This window comes from Macadamia integrifolia, chromosome 4 (assembly GCF_013358625.1).
Source record: "Macadamia integrifolia cultivar HAES 741 chromosome 4, SCU_Mint_v3, whole genome shotgun sequence".
NCBI classification, from domain to species: Eukaryota; Viridiplantae; Streptophyta; class Magnoliopsida; order Proteales; family Proteaceae; genus Macadamia; species Macadamia integrifolia.
Window position 1 is genome coordinate 16,752,285 of NC_056560.1, and position 17,601 is coordinate 16,769,885.

The following is a 17,601-nucleotide window of genomic DNA, read 5'->3' on the forward strand; positions in this document are numbered from 1 at the left end:
CTTCCCCTGTTATTCCCTTCTTCATTGAAAATTATAGCAACCCCACTCACCTTATTTCTTCTTGATCTATTGAGGATAAGATCTTCTTCACCCAACCCCACCATTCCCCTGCCCCTTCACATACCCTTAGGCTCCTCGGAATCTTCACAGAGTGGGAGGATGAGTACTCCACCAGCCTCCAATTTTGATATCCGATCTCCCAACTATAGTTTTTTGTAGTTTATATGAGCTAAATGTTTATAATATGTTTATTTTGATTAACCATAAGAATTAGAGAGAATATGATTAGAGAGGGATGGAAGAAGGTAGGCAGAGGTAAAAATATCTTAAAAAATATGTGGTGGAGATGAGACACTATTGTAGTAATTTTTGTAAATTCAAACCCGATTTTATGTATTTTTAATAACTGAAAATGGATAATTTTTGTAAAGTAAAACACAAAAATGAGTAATCATATAGCTCCCTAAAAAATTTCCCAAATAAACAAGCGGGTAAAAGTAAAAATAGTTAAAAAAAAAAAAAAAAATCGTATCGAAATCATGGCGAGCAGAAGCATCCGATCTGACCTGATATGGCTTATACGTATCCGTATCGATATCGATACGACACTGGTATCTGCGATATTAACATTGCTGCTTGCTTTTTTCCTCTGTTAACTTTACAGCTGGCATTCCCTCTCCAAAACGGTCGAACGAGATGAGGAGATGTAACATGATGGTCTAAAACACATACTCTGATACTCATCTGACGGTGGAGATAAGATTTGTTAGTTGACGAGGGTCGGGTCTTCTGTGAAACCGGCCCACTATATCCTGTATGGTAGCCGACCTATATTAGCTTCTGTTTTCACCAACATTCTTTCTCGCTGCGCTCAAGAATCTAATTACCCCTTCACACTCCCCCATAGCACAGTCGTCCAAGCTTCCAAGGCTCGAAGCTGAATTTCTTCCTTCCACCGGACACAAACAGTTACAGATAGAAAGAGAAAGAGATGGGTGAGGAGAATAGACATCAGATGATGCAGAATCTGTTTGGTGATCAATCGGAAGAAGAAGAAGAAGTAGAGGAACTATATTCCGAGCACGAAGCAACTCGGCGATCGGATTATCTATCTGTAAGATCTTTCTGTCTTAACATTCCAAAAGGACAAAATACTAATCCATCTTTCACGTCATTTCTTGAAGTTTGGAGGTTATTTATTGATCTGATCGCTTTATTGACCATTGATCAAGCTACAGTTATGCTATCTTTTCTTTTTCCCCACATATGAAATATCGACTATAGAATGTGATGGGTCTATTGCTTGTCGATCGGTATATGTTTGAAGAAATGGCCATGTCGAAATTGTGGGCAGCTGTTCGACTATTTAAATAGTTCGTATTTGATTTTATGTAGAAGTAGATGATATAAAATATCATACACATTCCTTGTAGGAAGAATTTGAATTCTTGGTGGGAATGTTTGGTTTATAGGCTCATATGTTGTCATTTCACATTATATGGGCTCATATGTTGTCATTACACATTATGTGTAGCAAGAATTTGAATCCTTGGTGTGAAATTAAATGTTCTGTTATAGGTTCATATGGTTTGGTTAATTTGGTGGCTGGTGCAGGTGACATCCTTGGAGGTAATATTATTTTTACTCTATGGTTGTTTTAAGCTGGTGGGCGTTGTAGATTTTTGATGAAATGGAGTTGTCGACTTCTCTTAATGGTTTTGAAGATTTTGAAAGAATTTTAAGCCATACTGAAGGTGGTTCTTCTTGTGGATGGTGAGTAAACACTTTGGTGAGTGAAGAGTTGCAAATTCTTTTGATGATAGTTGAGATATGGTGCTTATTTAAGATTCATATGGGTACAACTGGACATAACAGAGATGAGGAATGTTGAGCAGTGAGTAATGGGTTGCAAGAAGACTGCAAAGCTTAGAATGAGAAATGATTCTCTTTGAGGTAAACTATGAGTTTCCTAATAAGTAATAGGACTTAGGAAAAATTGATGGGGAGGTTTGATCATGTGGAGCAAAGACCAAGCCATTACTCTGTATGGAACAAAGACCAATGAATACACCAGTCAGCAATAGTACGGGGCAAGTCTGAGGCATTTAAAGGATAAGGGAAAGGCTGAAAATGAGTCAGAGATTTAACAGTGAACGAAATGCATGGATACTATTAGTTAACGAAGGATATGGCCTTTAACATAGCCAAATGGTGGAAGGATTCAGGTATTCATATAACCACAAGAGTAAATGGGATCAGAATTAGTTGATTTTAGTCATAGTGTAAGAAGTCTAAGAACAAAAAAGTGTTGAAGGTCTAGTGGTCAACGGCTTATTGCCTCCTACGATCACTTTATCAAGATTTGCAGTGAGAAGATCATTTAGGGAACTAGCTCATTTTATTTGATATGATAAACCATTCAACCCAAAGAATCAGGGAGAGTAGTTCACCACTGAAACTGCATTAGACTGCAAATGTTGGATGTGCCTGCATGCTTGAGGGAGTGATCACTGAAGTTTATTTTGGTCTTCTCATATGGAAGACGTTATTCTAGTTAAAATTCTGAATTAGGAGAAGAAGGGAAGGAAAATACTTGACAAATTTCTCATTACAAAATTGGAGTGTGTGCCATTGAACTTGATGCAAACAAATCAAAGAGGTGGGCTTATTTTTGTGGTAATAAGTCTTTACATATGTGCTTGGCCTTTGGTCCAAGGGATGTTTGTTGTAATGGGCCTAAAGTAAGGGTACAGGGGGTAGGAGCAAGGAATATGAGATTTTTCAGGCATGATTAGTTTAGTCAAAAGTGATGGGGTTATTTGAGTCTTTTATTTTTTTATGTTAATGTTAGCCAAGTCAAGTCCTAGAGTCTAAATCTATGTTCTGATTCTTGATTCCTAGTTTGAGTAGGAGTGTCAGATTCATTTATAATTTTACTACCCTAAATAGTAGTTTGAATTCCAAATAAGTTGAGTGTTGGAGGGTCAGTTTATGAAATTTATATATAGATGATGTAGCCTATGCTCGAAATTATGAAAAATTTAATTGAATTTTCCTTCAAGATTCGGCCTTGTGGATTCATGTTGTGCTAAGGTGGATACCTGCCTTATTCTATTTCTTCAATCTTCTAATTCTTCTAATTCTTATTAGCTCAACTTTCAGTTTAGTGTTTTTCTTTTTTTTAAAACAAGCGGCACCCCTATTTTCTTCTTATGTTCAGGTTAAATTCTACTACAAATAACCACCTGAACTCTGTTCTGTTTTGCTTCAACTTTTACATTCTAGTTCCTGCGTACTAGTTCTCTGAAATTCTGTTCTGTTCTGTTTAATTGAGTTCCTGAAACTTTAGTTTTTGTACTGCTATATAGTATTCTCAGTGGTGCTAGGACTTGCCCACACAAGCTCATCCAGCCATTAGATTTCTGTGAAATTTTGCCAACCTATTCAACTGTTAAGGAAGGTCACTCAACCAGGGTATTAGGCTAATCTGAAGTCTCTTCTGAGTTCAGTTTTCTCCCTAAACAGCCCTATTTCTCTGTTTTGGTGATCCTGATTCTGCTAATCAGTTATAGTTTCCCTATTTTGGAACTTTATTTGCATTATAACTCTGATCTTAAATTTTCTTGTGTAAGTTATGATGGATATACTATAGGATTACTTTCTTACTCCTACCATTTTTCTCTTTCTGATGACCCTCTTGGAGTTTATATTCTCTCTGTACCTTATACTAAAAAGAACAACCCAGTGCACGAGGCTCCTGCTACTGCAGGGTCTGGGAGGGGCATATGTACGCAGCCTTAGCCCCTGCTTCGCAGGAGAGGCTGTTTCCAATTTTTGAACCTGTGACCAACATGTTGCAATAGTACCATATACTATTTTCTGATAATTTTTGTCTTTTAATCTATTATGCCAATTTCAGTTCTGATTGAACTGTTTCTGTGAATCATAGTCTACAAATAGTATTCTTGAAAGATTACCAATCAACTTTTTTCCTCCAATTTCAACCAGAATTCAATGGATATGAATTATGATCTTATCATTAGTCTATAGAAATTCTTGCTATTTCTTTCTTGAACTCTGCAGTTCAGATAAAATTTTGTCTCTAGCTTATGCCATATGTACTTGATTTTCTTCTTTGAATTTAAAATTTCTATTTCAACCTTTGTTCTTTCCATATCCCCGTCGCATTATCTTTTCTTTTTCTCCAAAATATTATTTTCACATTGACCTTTCCTATTCACAACACTTTTGACCTAGCGTTGTATTCAAGAATCAGAACTGACAGGATTTTTGAGGTTCTCTAAAAATCTGTCCTGCATCATTGAAATCAAGGGACTTGCAATCTGCAAACAATGACTATTTCTTCCCCCCACCCTGCCTTTTCTTTTTTGAAAAGAAGATGAGATTATTTCTTCCTTCCCTACCCCCCCTCCATATTTCCTTGCAACAATAACTCCATCAAGGATTTCTTTCCTTCTAGAAAGATGGAGAGGCTGTTTCTCAACTTGAACCTGCAACCAGTAGGTCGCAATGGCGCAACCTAGAATCTATATCCATGCAATATGTTATGATATGCTACTAATGGTCTAATATGAGAAAACCAACATATAATAAACAAAGCATAGGATAGAATATAAACATATTCATCATTAAACAAAGAATAAACATAAATCAACGTAAACTCGTGAAGTGTCAACAAGGCGTGCAGTTGCCTTGGACCCAAGAGACTAGACGCCTAGGCAACGGCTTGACAACTATGACTCATATACACTACAAGAGGCTTTCTTTTATTTTCTATTTTTGAGAAGTTCATCAAGAAAAAACTAGCTTTGACTTTTCAATATCTGTTCAAGGGTTTATTCAACAACACGGCCAGCTTTTTTGGGCTAAAATTTGAATGTGAAGAGGGGAACCTAATGATGTAGAATTATGATCTGTAACTTGAAAAGAGTGTAGGTCTGGCATTCCTCTACTTGATTTGTATGTGTCATCCCTGTGCCAGGGGCACACTAATTTTTATCTGCATCTTTCTAATTATGTTAGACGTTTAGAGGAGACCACTCCTAGATCATTATTATTCATTACCGCAATATCTCATGTCATGATAACCAAACAATATTACATGTCTATGGCTATTATAATTTTCCATGCGTATTTGATAGAGGATTAAGATCTAATGTCAGTTGAGTCCCATCTGAAGAGATTGTGTAGAACAAAGTCACCATCAAAGAGATTGTTCCGAATGATCTCAGAACTGTTGGTTCACATCCCCCCCCCCTCTTTTTTCAATGTCTGTCAAAATTTTTCTTCTTTTTGTTCTCCTCTATGGTCGTTGGCGACCATCATCTCATGTATTTTAAGTCTTAACTTAAGCCATGATTCACTTTAGGGATTGCTCTCTGGGTTTATATTGAATAACCTTTTTTTTCTTTTTTCTTTCCATTGTATATGTTTCCCCTCTTCCCAGCCCCTACCCCATCCCTTCCTCAAAAATGAAATAAAATAGGCAAGATACCTCTGGTGTGATGGTGCATCTACTTTTTTAGTTTTTATCTGTCTATGCAGCCGTGTTACTTGAATTTTTAGTATTATCTGATGATGGTTATTTATCCAGGATGAAGGGGAGTGTGGGGGAGAGCTTGAAGGTGAAGGTGAAGGTGAAGTTGAGGGGCAAGGGGAGTCAGAAGTGGAGAGTGATGTGGAAATGCATGATGTAGATCCTGATCCTGGGGAGATCGAGGGTGAGAGGGCTCAAAATTCTCCGGAAAGAGACATCAGTGATCAAAGTGTGGAGAGTGAAGGAATAGAAGCTGAAAGTGATGAACAAGACAAAGAGTATGGCCAAAGAGTAGTAACTAGCCGGAGAAAGGAAGTTGTTGATAGTGCACCAGAGGGGAACCAGTATGTGGATAATGAAGATGAGGAGGTTGATCAGGTTAGAAGATCAAGGTGATCTCTTTCTCTCTCTCTCTCTCTCTCTCTATATATATATATATATGCCCCTCTTGCAAGTTCAGTTTTCAGACTTTCTGATTTTGGTTGCAGTTCAATTAAAGATTTGTATACTTGAACACTCACGCTATACTTAAAAACTGTCATTTTGACTTTTGTAGAAGTCCTTCAATTTTCCCACAATATTGTAAAAACATCTCGTGGCATCTAACATTAAATTTAATGAAGATTATTTATCCAATCAAATGAGAGGCTGCCATAGCAGGGCATGTCCATTGTCCAAGCTGAGACACAAACTCAAAGGGAAGAGCTCAAACAGCAATGGAAAAACATTGCTGCCACAAGGCCCTTACCAAAAAGAATCCTTCCCAAATAAAACCCCAAAAATCACCCTTCTTTTTTATTTGGGGGGGGGGGTGTTGAGTAAATAAATGTAATAAAGAAATGGGGTAGGGAGATTACAACCCTGAAAAGGAAAACAAGCCCTAAAAGGGTAACAAAAGCCCACATGGGCAAAGGCAGGAACAAAGAAGCCCATTAAACATCCGAGGCCCAAAGGGCTTCAAGACTCACATGTCTAATACATCACAAAAGCCCACATGGGATTAAAAACAAAGCAAAGAAAATCACCCTGCTTGATAAGGCCTGACAAGGACTTCCTCCCTAGCCGCCCCCCTCTCTTGCAAGAGAATCAGCAGATCTGTGGTGCCAACGGAATGGACATTCCCGTGATGGCATACTCTTGTTTTTTATTTTCTACAACCTTTCTCAAATTCAACATATCTATCTGTGGATTGTTTCTTGTCCCAGAATGCTGGTGTGGCAACATGAGTGCACTTGGTGATGAAACTTGTACGTGTTTTTAAGTAAATTGTCACCCTTTCCTTTGTCCTTTAATGATGATGATGTTCTGATTTAATGAGAATATTTATCCATTTTATGGAGCAGTTTTTTCCCTTTGTCCTTTAATATACTGATGATGACGATGTTCTGATTTAATGAGAATATTTATCCATTTTATGGAGCAGTTTTTTGTGTCGTTGGTGACTAGAATTATGGCAAAGCATTTGCTTATTTATTGGCAAGCCCATGTGATCTTTTGTGCAATAGGTCACCTAGTGAGGAGAAAGAAGAGACCCATATTGCGCAATCAGCAGCTGAGATCCGTGATGTCTTTGGGGATTCTGATGAGGAAGAACCAGAAGAATATGTGACTCAAAATAGCCTCGAGCCAGAGTCATCGGTCAGTGGGGTATAAGAAAATACACCTTTTCTTTTCAATTAAAAATTTTCATTTGTTGGTGTTGTCCAGAAGTACATCATTCTGCTCCCTCCCATAACCCAATGAAAAATGTCTTCCTCTATTAGAGATCACCTCTTGAAGAGGAAGGAACTAATGACAAGAATCTGAGACCAGAAGATATAGTGCGAGATGAAGATGCTAATTATGAATCAGAAGAGGATAAAATAGAGCAGAAATCTAAAGAAAAACCAGTTGGCCCCCCAATGGAGCTAGAGATTCCATTGCGTCCACCCCCTGGTCAGCCAGATAAGGTTAATGTACTTCTTCATTCTTATGAAATCTTGATTTCACTTTAACATTTTTCTTGCTGTTTTGTGCTTGACTTGCAGTACATACTATAGTAACTTGCTCGCAAGATAGTGGATGCCATTTGGCTAGGAAAAAGAAGCTCAATGATAAGTTTGAAAACAAAAGGATAATCTTGAAGTAATTTTTTAAAAATAGCTGCCTATCAAAAGAAAAATTTAGACAATAGCTGTCACTGACAAGGAATTATAGCCTTTTAGGAAATTAAGAGGAGAGAAAAAAGTTGACTTAAAATATAGGAAGAAAGATGATGACTTTGGAAAATTGTAGAAGGTGCATCATTTTGAGAATATGTGAAGGTATGAGATTAGTGTGTTGTTGACAGTAGAGATGTACGCTGTGTACTTCTTTGTGATATAATGTACTTTTAGGTTGATTCTGACGGCCGGAAAAAGAGTACTCGTAATATCTTGGGTGATTCATCAAACAATTGTCCAAAAAAAAAAAATCTTTGAGTGAGAATCATCGTGAGCTTGAGAATACTAAACCAAGAAGGTCAACATTTGTGAAATGCTCCAAAGAAGGCAGAAAGTATAATTTTTATCCCCCTCCATGCATGGGCTGCTTGGATGGGGAATCTTCAACTAATTGCACTAGAGCTTTGCAAGTGGGATCTGGCATTCATGTTCTATTTCATTGTTTGTATACTATTTCTTTTCATTTGATTCTTCAGTTTGCATTAGATAAGCCCATCTGATACCCTTGATCCGATGAGGTCTTGTTGTTATTATTTCCTTGACAGAAAAGGTGCAACACAATAATCTGCAACCAATCACTCAGGGTGGTGTATAATCCGAGACCAACCTGAAAATGGAATATGAATAAGCCATGGAAAATATTTTGACGACTCCTATTTTGATTTGGTCAAGGATTATTATATCTGTTTCAGTTGTCTGCCAGTCTTGTCTTCTTTGATTTCTCTTTCTAGGAAACATCATCAAGCTGAATTTTGATGCGATATTGTAGTGAAAACTTGGGGAATGGAGGATTTTTTCAGTATGAAATCACCAGTGCTCTATCTAGTGGTATTTTTATGGGGATCTATCTATCACTGAGGATTCCTATTCAAGATCACTGCAGTTCCTTTTCCTGAGGCTGTAGTTTTACATGAACAGCACACACAAGTGCCAGAGTACTGGGATTCTACTTTAGGTGAGTGATGAGCTTGTCTTTCACAATGGCCGGACTTTTACTCTTCGATTCCAGAATTTAGTGACGTAGGATATTGCCAAAATGCCGAAATCATTGATTAATTTGCGGAAGGGGTTAAACAGCCCTTAAAGATTATCACATATGACCAGAGAAATATGGGTCATTGCATCCTTGTCCTGGATTCCTCACTTGACAAACTCTCTTGTGGATGATTTTTCTAAGCAAGTGGAAAAGAGGGACGAACTGTTATATTGGAATCTTTCCTATTGAATCTTATTGTTAGCTTTTGTTTTTCTAGCTGTTGTTTGGATTGCCCACCTTGGCTTAATACTTTTTCTTAGTGATGCAAGGCCAATATAAGACCTACAACTATGAGGCCATTAGTAATGATCACAACTGGTAAGAGTATCAGAATTGCACCCTTATCAGTTCAACACAGATAAACCAGCATGTGCACTAATTGAAGAGTAGGTTAGCATGCCAGTCCAATATACCCCTGGCCTTTAGATTTTTAACTCAATACTAGATCCACTGATCTCGAACCTGCAAAATGTCAATCTCAAATGGAACACAATTGGGTCATTAAATAGAAAAAAATTGGCTTAGGTGGATTTTAGATCCAAAAAACTAGAATTTATTTAATGAATCCTATAACAAAGAGTGACAAAATACGTAAATAGTGCACAATTCAATTGAATCACAAGAGTTCGAAATAGAATATTGTTGATTTATTGAACTTAAATGATTCTTATCTCTCTTTTGGATATTTGTGTGTATTTAATATATCTGTTCTTGCATGATTTTGTTCATTTCATTACTCTCTGTACTAGAGATATTTTGAATTTTTGTTGTTTATGTTTGTTTCAATGTGACAGGTGCTAATACTTCCATTGAGACTTAACAGGCATCCTTGGATCATGATTTTGAATGAATACTTACTATTAAATTTATATTCTACATTGCAGGTGAACATGATCAAAGTTTCTAACATAATGGGCATTGAACCACAGCCATTTGATCCTAAAGCATTTGTGGAAGAGGATATGTTTGTGACAGATGAATCTGGGTCTAAGAAACGCATCCGCTTGGAAAACAATATTGTCCGCTGGCGGAGCATCCAAAATCTAGATGGAACTTCTTCTGTAAGTCAAGACCATTAGTATTAAATGCTATGTAGTATATGCAACTTTGACTATTAAATGCTGTGTGGTATTTGCTACCTTTAGTATTAAATACTATCTAATATATGCATTGTGCATATATAAATTGGTAACATGTTTATAAATTTAAGCCCGTTCTTATACTGTAAATAAGTTGCTTTATCATGGAAATATGTGTTATTCAACTGCTGGGTTCAATGGGTAATGTTTAGATGGTTCTTTGACTTCTTTCGCAGTTCTGGACTGCAGGTTGGTCAGATGTGGTGGGGTTGCATGCGTTATTTATTTATTTATTTTTATATGTATGCACTTCTGCATTTACCAGTATGATACTCTTTGTAATAGGGGGGAATGACATTGATCTACGAGAAGAAAATTGCAAACCCAGGGTGTGGGTCTGGCACAAAATAATGATCCCGTAGCCTCTTTCTCCATTCCTAAAATAATGACCGAATCAACTCCTTTATGGAATATTATAATATTACTCCAAAAGTGCCCATTTCTTTCAGAAAATTTTCTTTTACATGCCATCAACTCCTTAAACCATATTGTCATCTTGTCCTTCTCTCTCTTCTTCTCCCAATCTTTCTCTTTTGCCATGCATCACTGGAAATGGATAATGATCAATGCTAAATGATAGATCTTAACTCAAAGAATTGTATTATAATTTTCTTTGCTTCACCATTTTGCCTTTCTGCATGATGTGTGGGGGGGTTTAAATTCCCAAAATAAAAGAAAGAAAAAAATTCTGCTTACTGAGAGATTGAAGACATAGGTTAGACTTGGTACTCACCCCAAAGGCCAAAATACATAGAGAAGCAAAGATCAAATACAGAACTCATACCACTTTTAAGATCTCAAACTGGTCCAGATGGAGGTGCGTTGAATATTTCCCCTGGAAATCAGTAATGCTGGAAAGCAAATCGGATTTGAGGTCCTGGATTGCTCTCTTAAAACCATTTCTGTATCATTTTTTTTTTTTTTTTTTGCCTTTTGTTTCTGGATCTTGCTTTCATCTTTGGAAGAAAGACAATTTGTTAATGCAGCCTAGACAATTTCTTATCACAAAACATTCAAAGGGATGATTGTTCCCCGTAACAATATCAAAACAGGTTATCAGCACAGCAATATGGAAGAGAGGGAAGAAGAAGAAAAGAGAAGAGAGGTTGCCGCAGCTTCTAGAAGAGAAAACGGGCTCACAGTTTGGCCGAATACCTTACTGTGAGATGTATTATATAACATAACAAGTTTTCAAAGTGAAAGCGACTGTTGGAAGGGGGGGGGGAGGTTAAAAACTAAGGTGATGCCAACAAGGCACCTAGGCACTGCCTCGGCGACCAAGGTGCCGATCCAAAAAAAGGCCAAAAAAAGGAGCCTGGACGCCTAAGCGACACCTTGACAAATATGATAGCAACTTAATCTAATCACAAGTATACCCTTGGGTCCCTGACTACTAAATATTACAAAGACTTAAACCCTGAATATACACCCAAAATACCTCATTCGGTAACACTAACATAGTAGCAATACTCTTAACGCTCCCCCCTAAAGCTGGAGCATATACATCACCCATGACTAGCTTGGAACAACCCTTGAGAAAAGCTGGACGAAGCAAGGTTTTGGTGAACATATCACCTAATCGATTCCCAGAAATGACAAACGGAGTAGAAATCAGTTTTCTCATCACTGCATCACTCGCAAAGTGACAGTCGACCTCAATGTGTTTAGTCCTCTTGTGGAAAGTTGGATTATTGGCAATTTAGATGGCAGTTTGATTATACAAAACATATCGATAGGTTTAGTAATAGGAAACCCAAGCTAACCACATCAACTCAGTTGCTGTATGAACCATAGTTCTATACTCTGTCTTAATAGTAGATCTTGCCAAAAAATAGTTTGCTTCTTGCTCCGCCACGTGAAAAGGTTACCACCAACAAACATACAATAACCAATGGTAGAGAGTGTTAGTTGTGTGAGAGGGCGTGGGAAAGAATCTCCATGCTGTTGGTGTGGGTATAATTTTTTCAACTTTAAAATATTGATATTGGTAAAATTCATCAGTGAGAAACAAATTTTATGCTCAACTTTGACATTATTTATTTATTTATGGAGTGTTTCATAACAATTCCTTTATGCAGTATGAGAGCAATGCACGCTTTGTAAGGTGGTCAGATGGCAGTTTACAGTTGTTACTTGGCAACGAAGTCCTGGACATATCAGTGCAAGACGCGCAACATGATCAAGCTCATCTTTTCCTTCGACATGGAAAGGTTTCTTCAAATCTCTTGATTATCACTATGTTCTAAAAAAATATTATGCATCTTTCCATGTTCGAAAAAAATTATGCGGTTTGTCCATTACGATTGGCTTCGAGGCAAAATCTACATCTTCCACCTTTAGGATTTGGGGAAGCCTGATTTAAATTGATTATTTTTAAAAGCCAAAAATTCCAAACATGTTTTTCGTTATATTTTTTTTACTTTTGTTTCCTTTTATTTTTAAATTATTGGAGGTCTTGGTTATATTGCTTATCGCTCTGGTGCTTTACATTTAATGTGATATAATAATCACCAGGATTATTGAAGATAAGCTTCCCATGTGTCATAGCTCTACAAGGTAGCCCAAAATAGTGTAAAACAAATCTGTCATTAAGCTTCCTCTTGGATGTGATGTAGTTAAGTCACACAAAGTGGACGTTGCTTTGAAAATGTTGTGATGGACACCAAAACTACTGGGTGTGTGGACCTTTGTGCTATCTATTATTTATTTATTTATTTAGGTTGGATTGTAATGTTTCTTCATGTTTTGATTTATGGGCGATGATTAGTCCAAGAGGCAGCAAACGTATTATTTTCTGAATTTATAAGTTTGTTCTTGGAACCTTTTAATTTGAAGAAGTTTCATCCTTGATTTTTTTTTTTTTTGGTAGCATTCCTTCTTTTCTAAAACCTTTTAAAGGATGTTTTATTGTGATTATTTCTATATATATATATATATAACCTCTTCACCAAAAGCGCATTGAGTATCGGATGCTTGTTATGCTTTGTGCCTTTCCTTCCTTCTGTTTTAATGTTTCTTATTAGGGGAGGGGGTGAACAAAACATTTTCTTTGAGGGCAAAGGCTTCAAGTCGTGCATGACCTATTCATTGCGTTTCAGTTTAAAACAATAATTGTTCTGTACATTCCACATTGGAAGCACTTCCTTTATGGCTGTAGTATCTTCCACATGGCAGATCAGGAGGGACCCAAATTTCAAGGACAATTAGGGCCCAAGACAGTATCGCCTGCTCACATGTTAAATCTCAAGCATGCAAGAGCTGGCCAAATTGTGAAATAGAACTAAAAAAATTCATTAGAATTCGAACTTCTGAATATGGTTGAAAACAAATGCACAGATGAAAATACATGAGGAAATGCTGAAAAAATGAAGGTTGTGGTATAATCTGACACTGATATTTGAGACATGGTCAATCCTGACCACGCCATAACAATCTAATGGTGGGAATTTCCACATAATCCTTCCATGTGGTACAATTAGGTGAATTGTATATAAGTCCTTCCTATGTGGATGATGTTAGGAACATTTTGCCATAATTGAAAAATTATATTTATGGCTTTGGCACCAACCCATGTTTTCAATCTCAAGTTACTCTTTTCCTTTTTCACTTGAGTTGGGCAATTTGATTTGAGTTTCATGTGCTAGCAATGATATGTTCATATGGAATTGCTTTTCTGAAACTCTTTGTAAGGATTGGGGGTATTGTTTCCTGTGAATTGATTGGAAACTTATGTTGAATTTCTGTGTTATAACAATGTAGGGAATCCTCCAATCACAAGGGAGGCTTTTAAGGAAGATGAGGTTTATGCCATCATCTCTGTTGTCGAATTCCCATCGGTTGTTGACTGCTCTTGTTGACTCACGACACAAAAAGGTATACAAGGTTAAGAACTGTGTCACACACATTGATCCAGAAAGGGAGAAAGAGGAGAAAGAAAGGGTAAGCATTGGATTTTCTTTGCTGGCGTGTTCTATAGCCTCCTGTTTCTTGGAACTTGGTAAACTGATGGTCTAAGTTTTGGCTTTGAGCTGCACTTTTTATAGAACCTGCTGTTTGGGTAAACTGATTTGAGTTGGTTTGGGCGTCCAAATTCTGACTTTGAGCTCCATTTGGCCTCCAATAGCATCCTGAAACCTGACATCTCATATCAGCTCTATGTTTTGAGTTTGCAAACAAGTCCTTCTAAGAGTTTATCAGTCATTGTGGATTCTGCAAATGTCATGGTTCTTATTCTTTTACAGGCTGAAGGTCAAACAATTAGAGCTAATGAACTTCTCCATCGCAAGCGGGAAAAGGTGGATAAGAAATATGCACAAACTGTTGAAAGGGGATGCCAACTTTCACCTGGATTCTTGGAGGAAGCACTTGATGAGGTCTGCCACCATCCTCTCTCATTCTCTCTCTCTCTCTCACACACACACAGAAATTCTTTTTGTTTTAGTAAGTTTTATCAGTGTCGTCGTCCTTTCGCTTTATGAAATTTTGACAATTGAGAAACATGATGTTTGTAGATTAGGCTCAAGTAGCGGAGTGGGTCCAAATCTTTGTTGATAATATGACCTGCCCAAGTATTAAAGCCTCTTGTCTTTTTTTTTTTTACAGGGCTTCAGATAATTTACAGGCTTAATACTGACACACATGTTCTTTCTGTCATACATTGTTCAATTTTCTTTTATGCTCTGCTGATCAGGATGAGGATGATCATGAACCTCGTCGCTCAGCTGCTCAGGGTCGTTTTGTGGAAGGCCTGGAAGTTGAAGCACAGGCTGAGAAGCGCATTTTGAATGCAAAACGGGTACTTCCAGTGGTCATTCTTGCAACATATCATTTATAACTTTGCTAGAATTCTTTTTTTTCCCCTTCTCCTTTGTAAAAATTAAATCTATGTTTGGATTATCAGTTACAGGTTCACAAGGACATACCGCGGAAACCAGCCTGCTCATCAGTTCAATCGTCTAGACGTCCTGTCGATTTTTCTGACAGTGAGAGAGAAGAGTCCGAGTATGAAAGTGATAGGGATGAAGGTGAGAGGTCTCCCCTGCAAAAGAGGGAAGAGAAGCCTGAGCATGAAGAAGAAGAAGAAGAAGAAGAAGAAGAAGAAGAAGAGGATACAGGTGCAAGTGAAGAATCAGAGGTATTTATTTTCTTGTCCTCTTTTCCTTTTGGTCTTCTTGACGTGTGTATGTTTTGGGCTGTGGTTGGCAGCAATGGAAATAAAATTCAGTTAAATGTGGACTAATCCACTTTATAGACTGTACACATGGCACAACTACTTCCATTATTTATCTCTATATGGGACCATCTCTTGGAATGTGGCCATTGCCCAATGTTTGACATATGGAATCACAAAGTCTCCTGTATTTCGTGAAGATGTATTATTTTCTACAATTAGCTTACATATATGCTCTGTTTGGTAGATCCAACCAAGGGTCTCCTAAAAAATTCATTTGAACTAGGTGGTAATTGTGATTTGTGACAGTCTCGTATCAAGGTAAAATAATAGTGAGTACAGAGCTAAAAGGAAAAAAAGCAAGTACAGAGGAGTGTTTGACCTTGTGTGTTTGTTTAAGTAGTGGGTGATTTCTTGGTTGAAGGCATTTTCTTCTGGCAGCCCATAAAATATTTGCTCTCTCTTTTTTCGCTGTTTTTGAAATGCTTATTCTGTACACGTGCAGACTTCTGCATGGTAGCGAGCCCCTTTTGAAGCTGGACTGCACACTTTCGTGTATGGCTGGCACTCCTGTTTTTGAGGGTCTCCAAGTTGGGTGCGCAGTGTAGGCCTGTGTTTGGGGTCGGTTTGTCAGTGAACTGTAATCAGTATTCCAGCTCAACCTAGGGTTTATGGTGGCTAATTTGAACTGACCTAGTTTTGTTTGGTTTGGGCTGTGTTAGAGCTCATTATCAAATTGAGAGAAAGATGCAACTCATCTACTAACAGTGTATGAATGCTCTTTACTGCTGAACTATCCATTCTTTGTACTGCTTTGCTCGTCAAGTCACTTGGCAAACAGATATAGGTTCTAGAGGAGTCTTCCACCTGCCAAAATTGATTAACCGAATGGGTCCACTTGTAGTTTTGAACCCTGAGTAACCATGTCTTCTGGCAACAGTAAGTTCTATTTTCTGGACTCTTCTAATGGAACACTATAAACTTTTTTGGCAGCTGGGATTGAGTTGCCGGAAAAGTTGCACACAGTGGACTGTAAGGTGGATGGAGCTTGAGTGAAGGCCAATCCAGGGGCTTCCTATCTGATGGACAAGCTGGATTGGCCACATCACTTTTTCCATTTGACTTGAAATATTAGATTGTCTTGCATCCCTCTGACAAATTACATTTTAGCTTGTCCCTAAGCAAACTGTTTAAGGTCTGTATTGCTTGCCGAAACTGATCTTTGTTTTTGGATCCATATAATATCAGTTTACCCATGTCTGTTGCAGGAACCAAGGCGGAGTAAGGGATCTGGGGGTGGCCTCAAGCGCAAGGAGGTTGAGTCAGATGCAGACTCTCCTCCAAGAAAGACAAATTCCCATCGCCGAATGGCAGTTGTTTTTGACAGTGATGAGGAATGAAAACCACCATCAGATGAAAAATGACAGAAGTGAGTGATTTTAATATTTTATGATGGCAAGAGGAATAGAAATTAGTGAAATTTCAGTCCTCTCAACTCATAAACATTGACATAGATAAAGGCAATGCACCTTTTTACGATAAAAGGAGGCATGCTACCCAAACTTGTATATGCATTTGATTACGGGGATTAAGTTGTTAATCCAAAGCTTGTATGATGGCTAATGGGCTGACGTGGATGAGCACAGTTATTTGTTGTTATTCCGGGGGCTCCACTATTTAATGTACAGAATGAATTGTGAAGGAAAAATCATATCCATGTGCACCTGCTTGAGATGTATTTGTAGGGTAAAGCCCAAATTGGGAATATAAAGTTGTCTATATTGTTGGCCTAACCTGAATTGCGCCCCCCCCCCCCCAAAAAATTTTTTTTTTTTTTTTTCTCCTGTTCTTTATTCTTTCGGTGATCTGATACAATTTATTTTTCTATTTGCAGGAGATGACATGGAAGATAGAACATGCAACTAATTTTGGTGTTGGAATCTTCTTCACTCCATGTTTCTTTTCATTTTCAGATCCATAGACAAACTAGTCGTTTGGAATATATTGGTTTACTCAAGATGTACTCCATTTGATATAACAGGGAATGGGTGTCCCGAGTTTAATGTTACGATAAAAAGTTTAATATGTTTTTGTTTCCAATGCCTGCCTACACATTCAAATTAAAGGAAAAGGTGAAGAAACTATCATGCTGAAAGCTGATTTGATGCTGGAAAAATTCATTGCTTGGTCTAGCTGTAATGTTCTGATTTCTCATACTGGTGGCAATGTCTTTAGTTTTGCAGAAGAACTATATCATGGTTTACAATGACAAGAGGTAATGCAGAGTCAGTTATCTTTCTTCACTACTTCTCTTGGAGTCATTTTAGGTCTTCCTTGGCTTTTTTGACTCATTTGATCTAAATCATATTATTCCTCTGTGTATTCAAAGGTCTCCATTGCACACATCCGAATCACCTTTTTTTTTTTTCTTAAACTTATAATGTATCAAGAGTTACTTAAATTCGTTTTGATTTATTTGTTCTTTTTTAGTTTTACAA

At 37.5% G+C, this 17,601-nt stretch overlaps 1 protein-coding gene across 2 annotated transcripts; it reads left to right on the top strand.

The window, feature by feature from the left end:
* The first annotated feature begins 854 nt into the window (after positions 1 to 854).
* LOC122077126 (protein LEO1 homolog) lies at positions 855 to 17,406 on the top strand. Of its 2 annotated transcripts, none has more exons than XM_042642932.1 (12): positions 855 to 1,114; positions 5,615 to 5,949; positions 7,063 to 7,204; positions 7,321 to 7,506; positions 9,679 to 9,855; positions 12,012 to 12,143; positions 13,693 to 13,872; positions 14,175 to 14,306; positions 14,624 to 14,728; positions 14,834 to 15,067; positions 16,372 to 16,532; positions 16,998 to 17,406. In XM_042642932.1, exons 1-11 carry the CDS (start codon positions 992 to 994, stop codon positions 16,501 to 16,503), a joined length of 1,878 nt encoding a protein of 625 aa, XP_042498866.1. In that variant the 5' UTR covers positions 855 to 991; the 3' UTR covers positions 16,504 to 16,532; positions 16,998 to 17,406. The 2 variants fall into 2 exon arrangements, with proteins under 2 accessions (XP_042498866.1, XP_042498867.1); XM_042642933.1 differs by having other exon boundaries at positions 7,063 to 7,195.
* The last annotated feature ends 195 nt before the right edge of the window (positions 17,407 to 17,601 follow it).

What these genes read in the sequence shown, in the direction of transcription:
- LOC122077126 (XM_042642932.1), top strand. Translation starts at nt 992, where the DNA reads ATGGGTGAGGAGAATAGACATCAGATGATGCAGAATCTGTTTGGTGAT. An exon ending in GATCAGGTTAGAAGATCAAG is followed by an intron (nt 5,950 to 7,062) that starts GTGATCTCTTTC and finishes TTTGTGCAATAG; the next exon opens with GTCACCTAGTGAGGAGAAAG. An exon ending in TGGAGGAAGCACTTGATGAG is followed by an intron (nt 14,307 to 14,623) that starts GTCTGCCACCAT and finishes TCTGCTGATCAG; the next exon opens with GATGAGGATGATCATGAACC.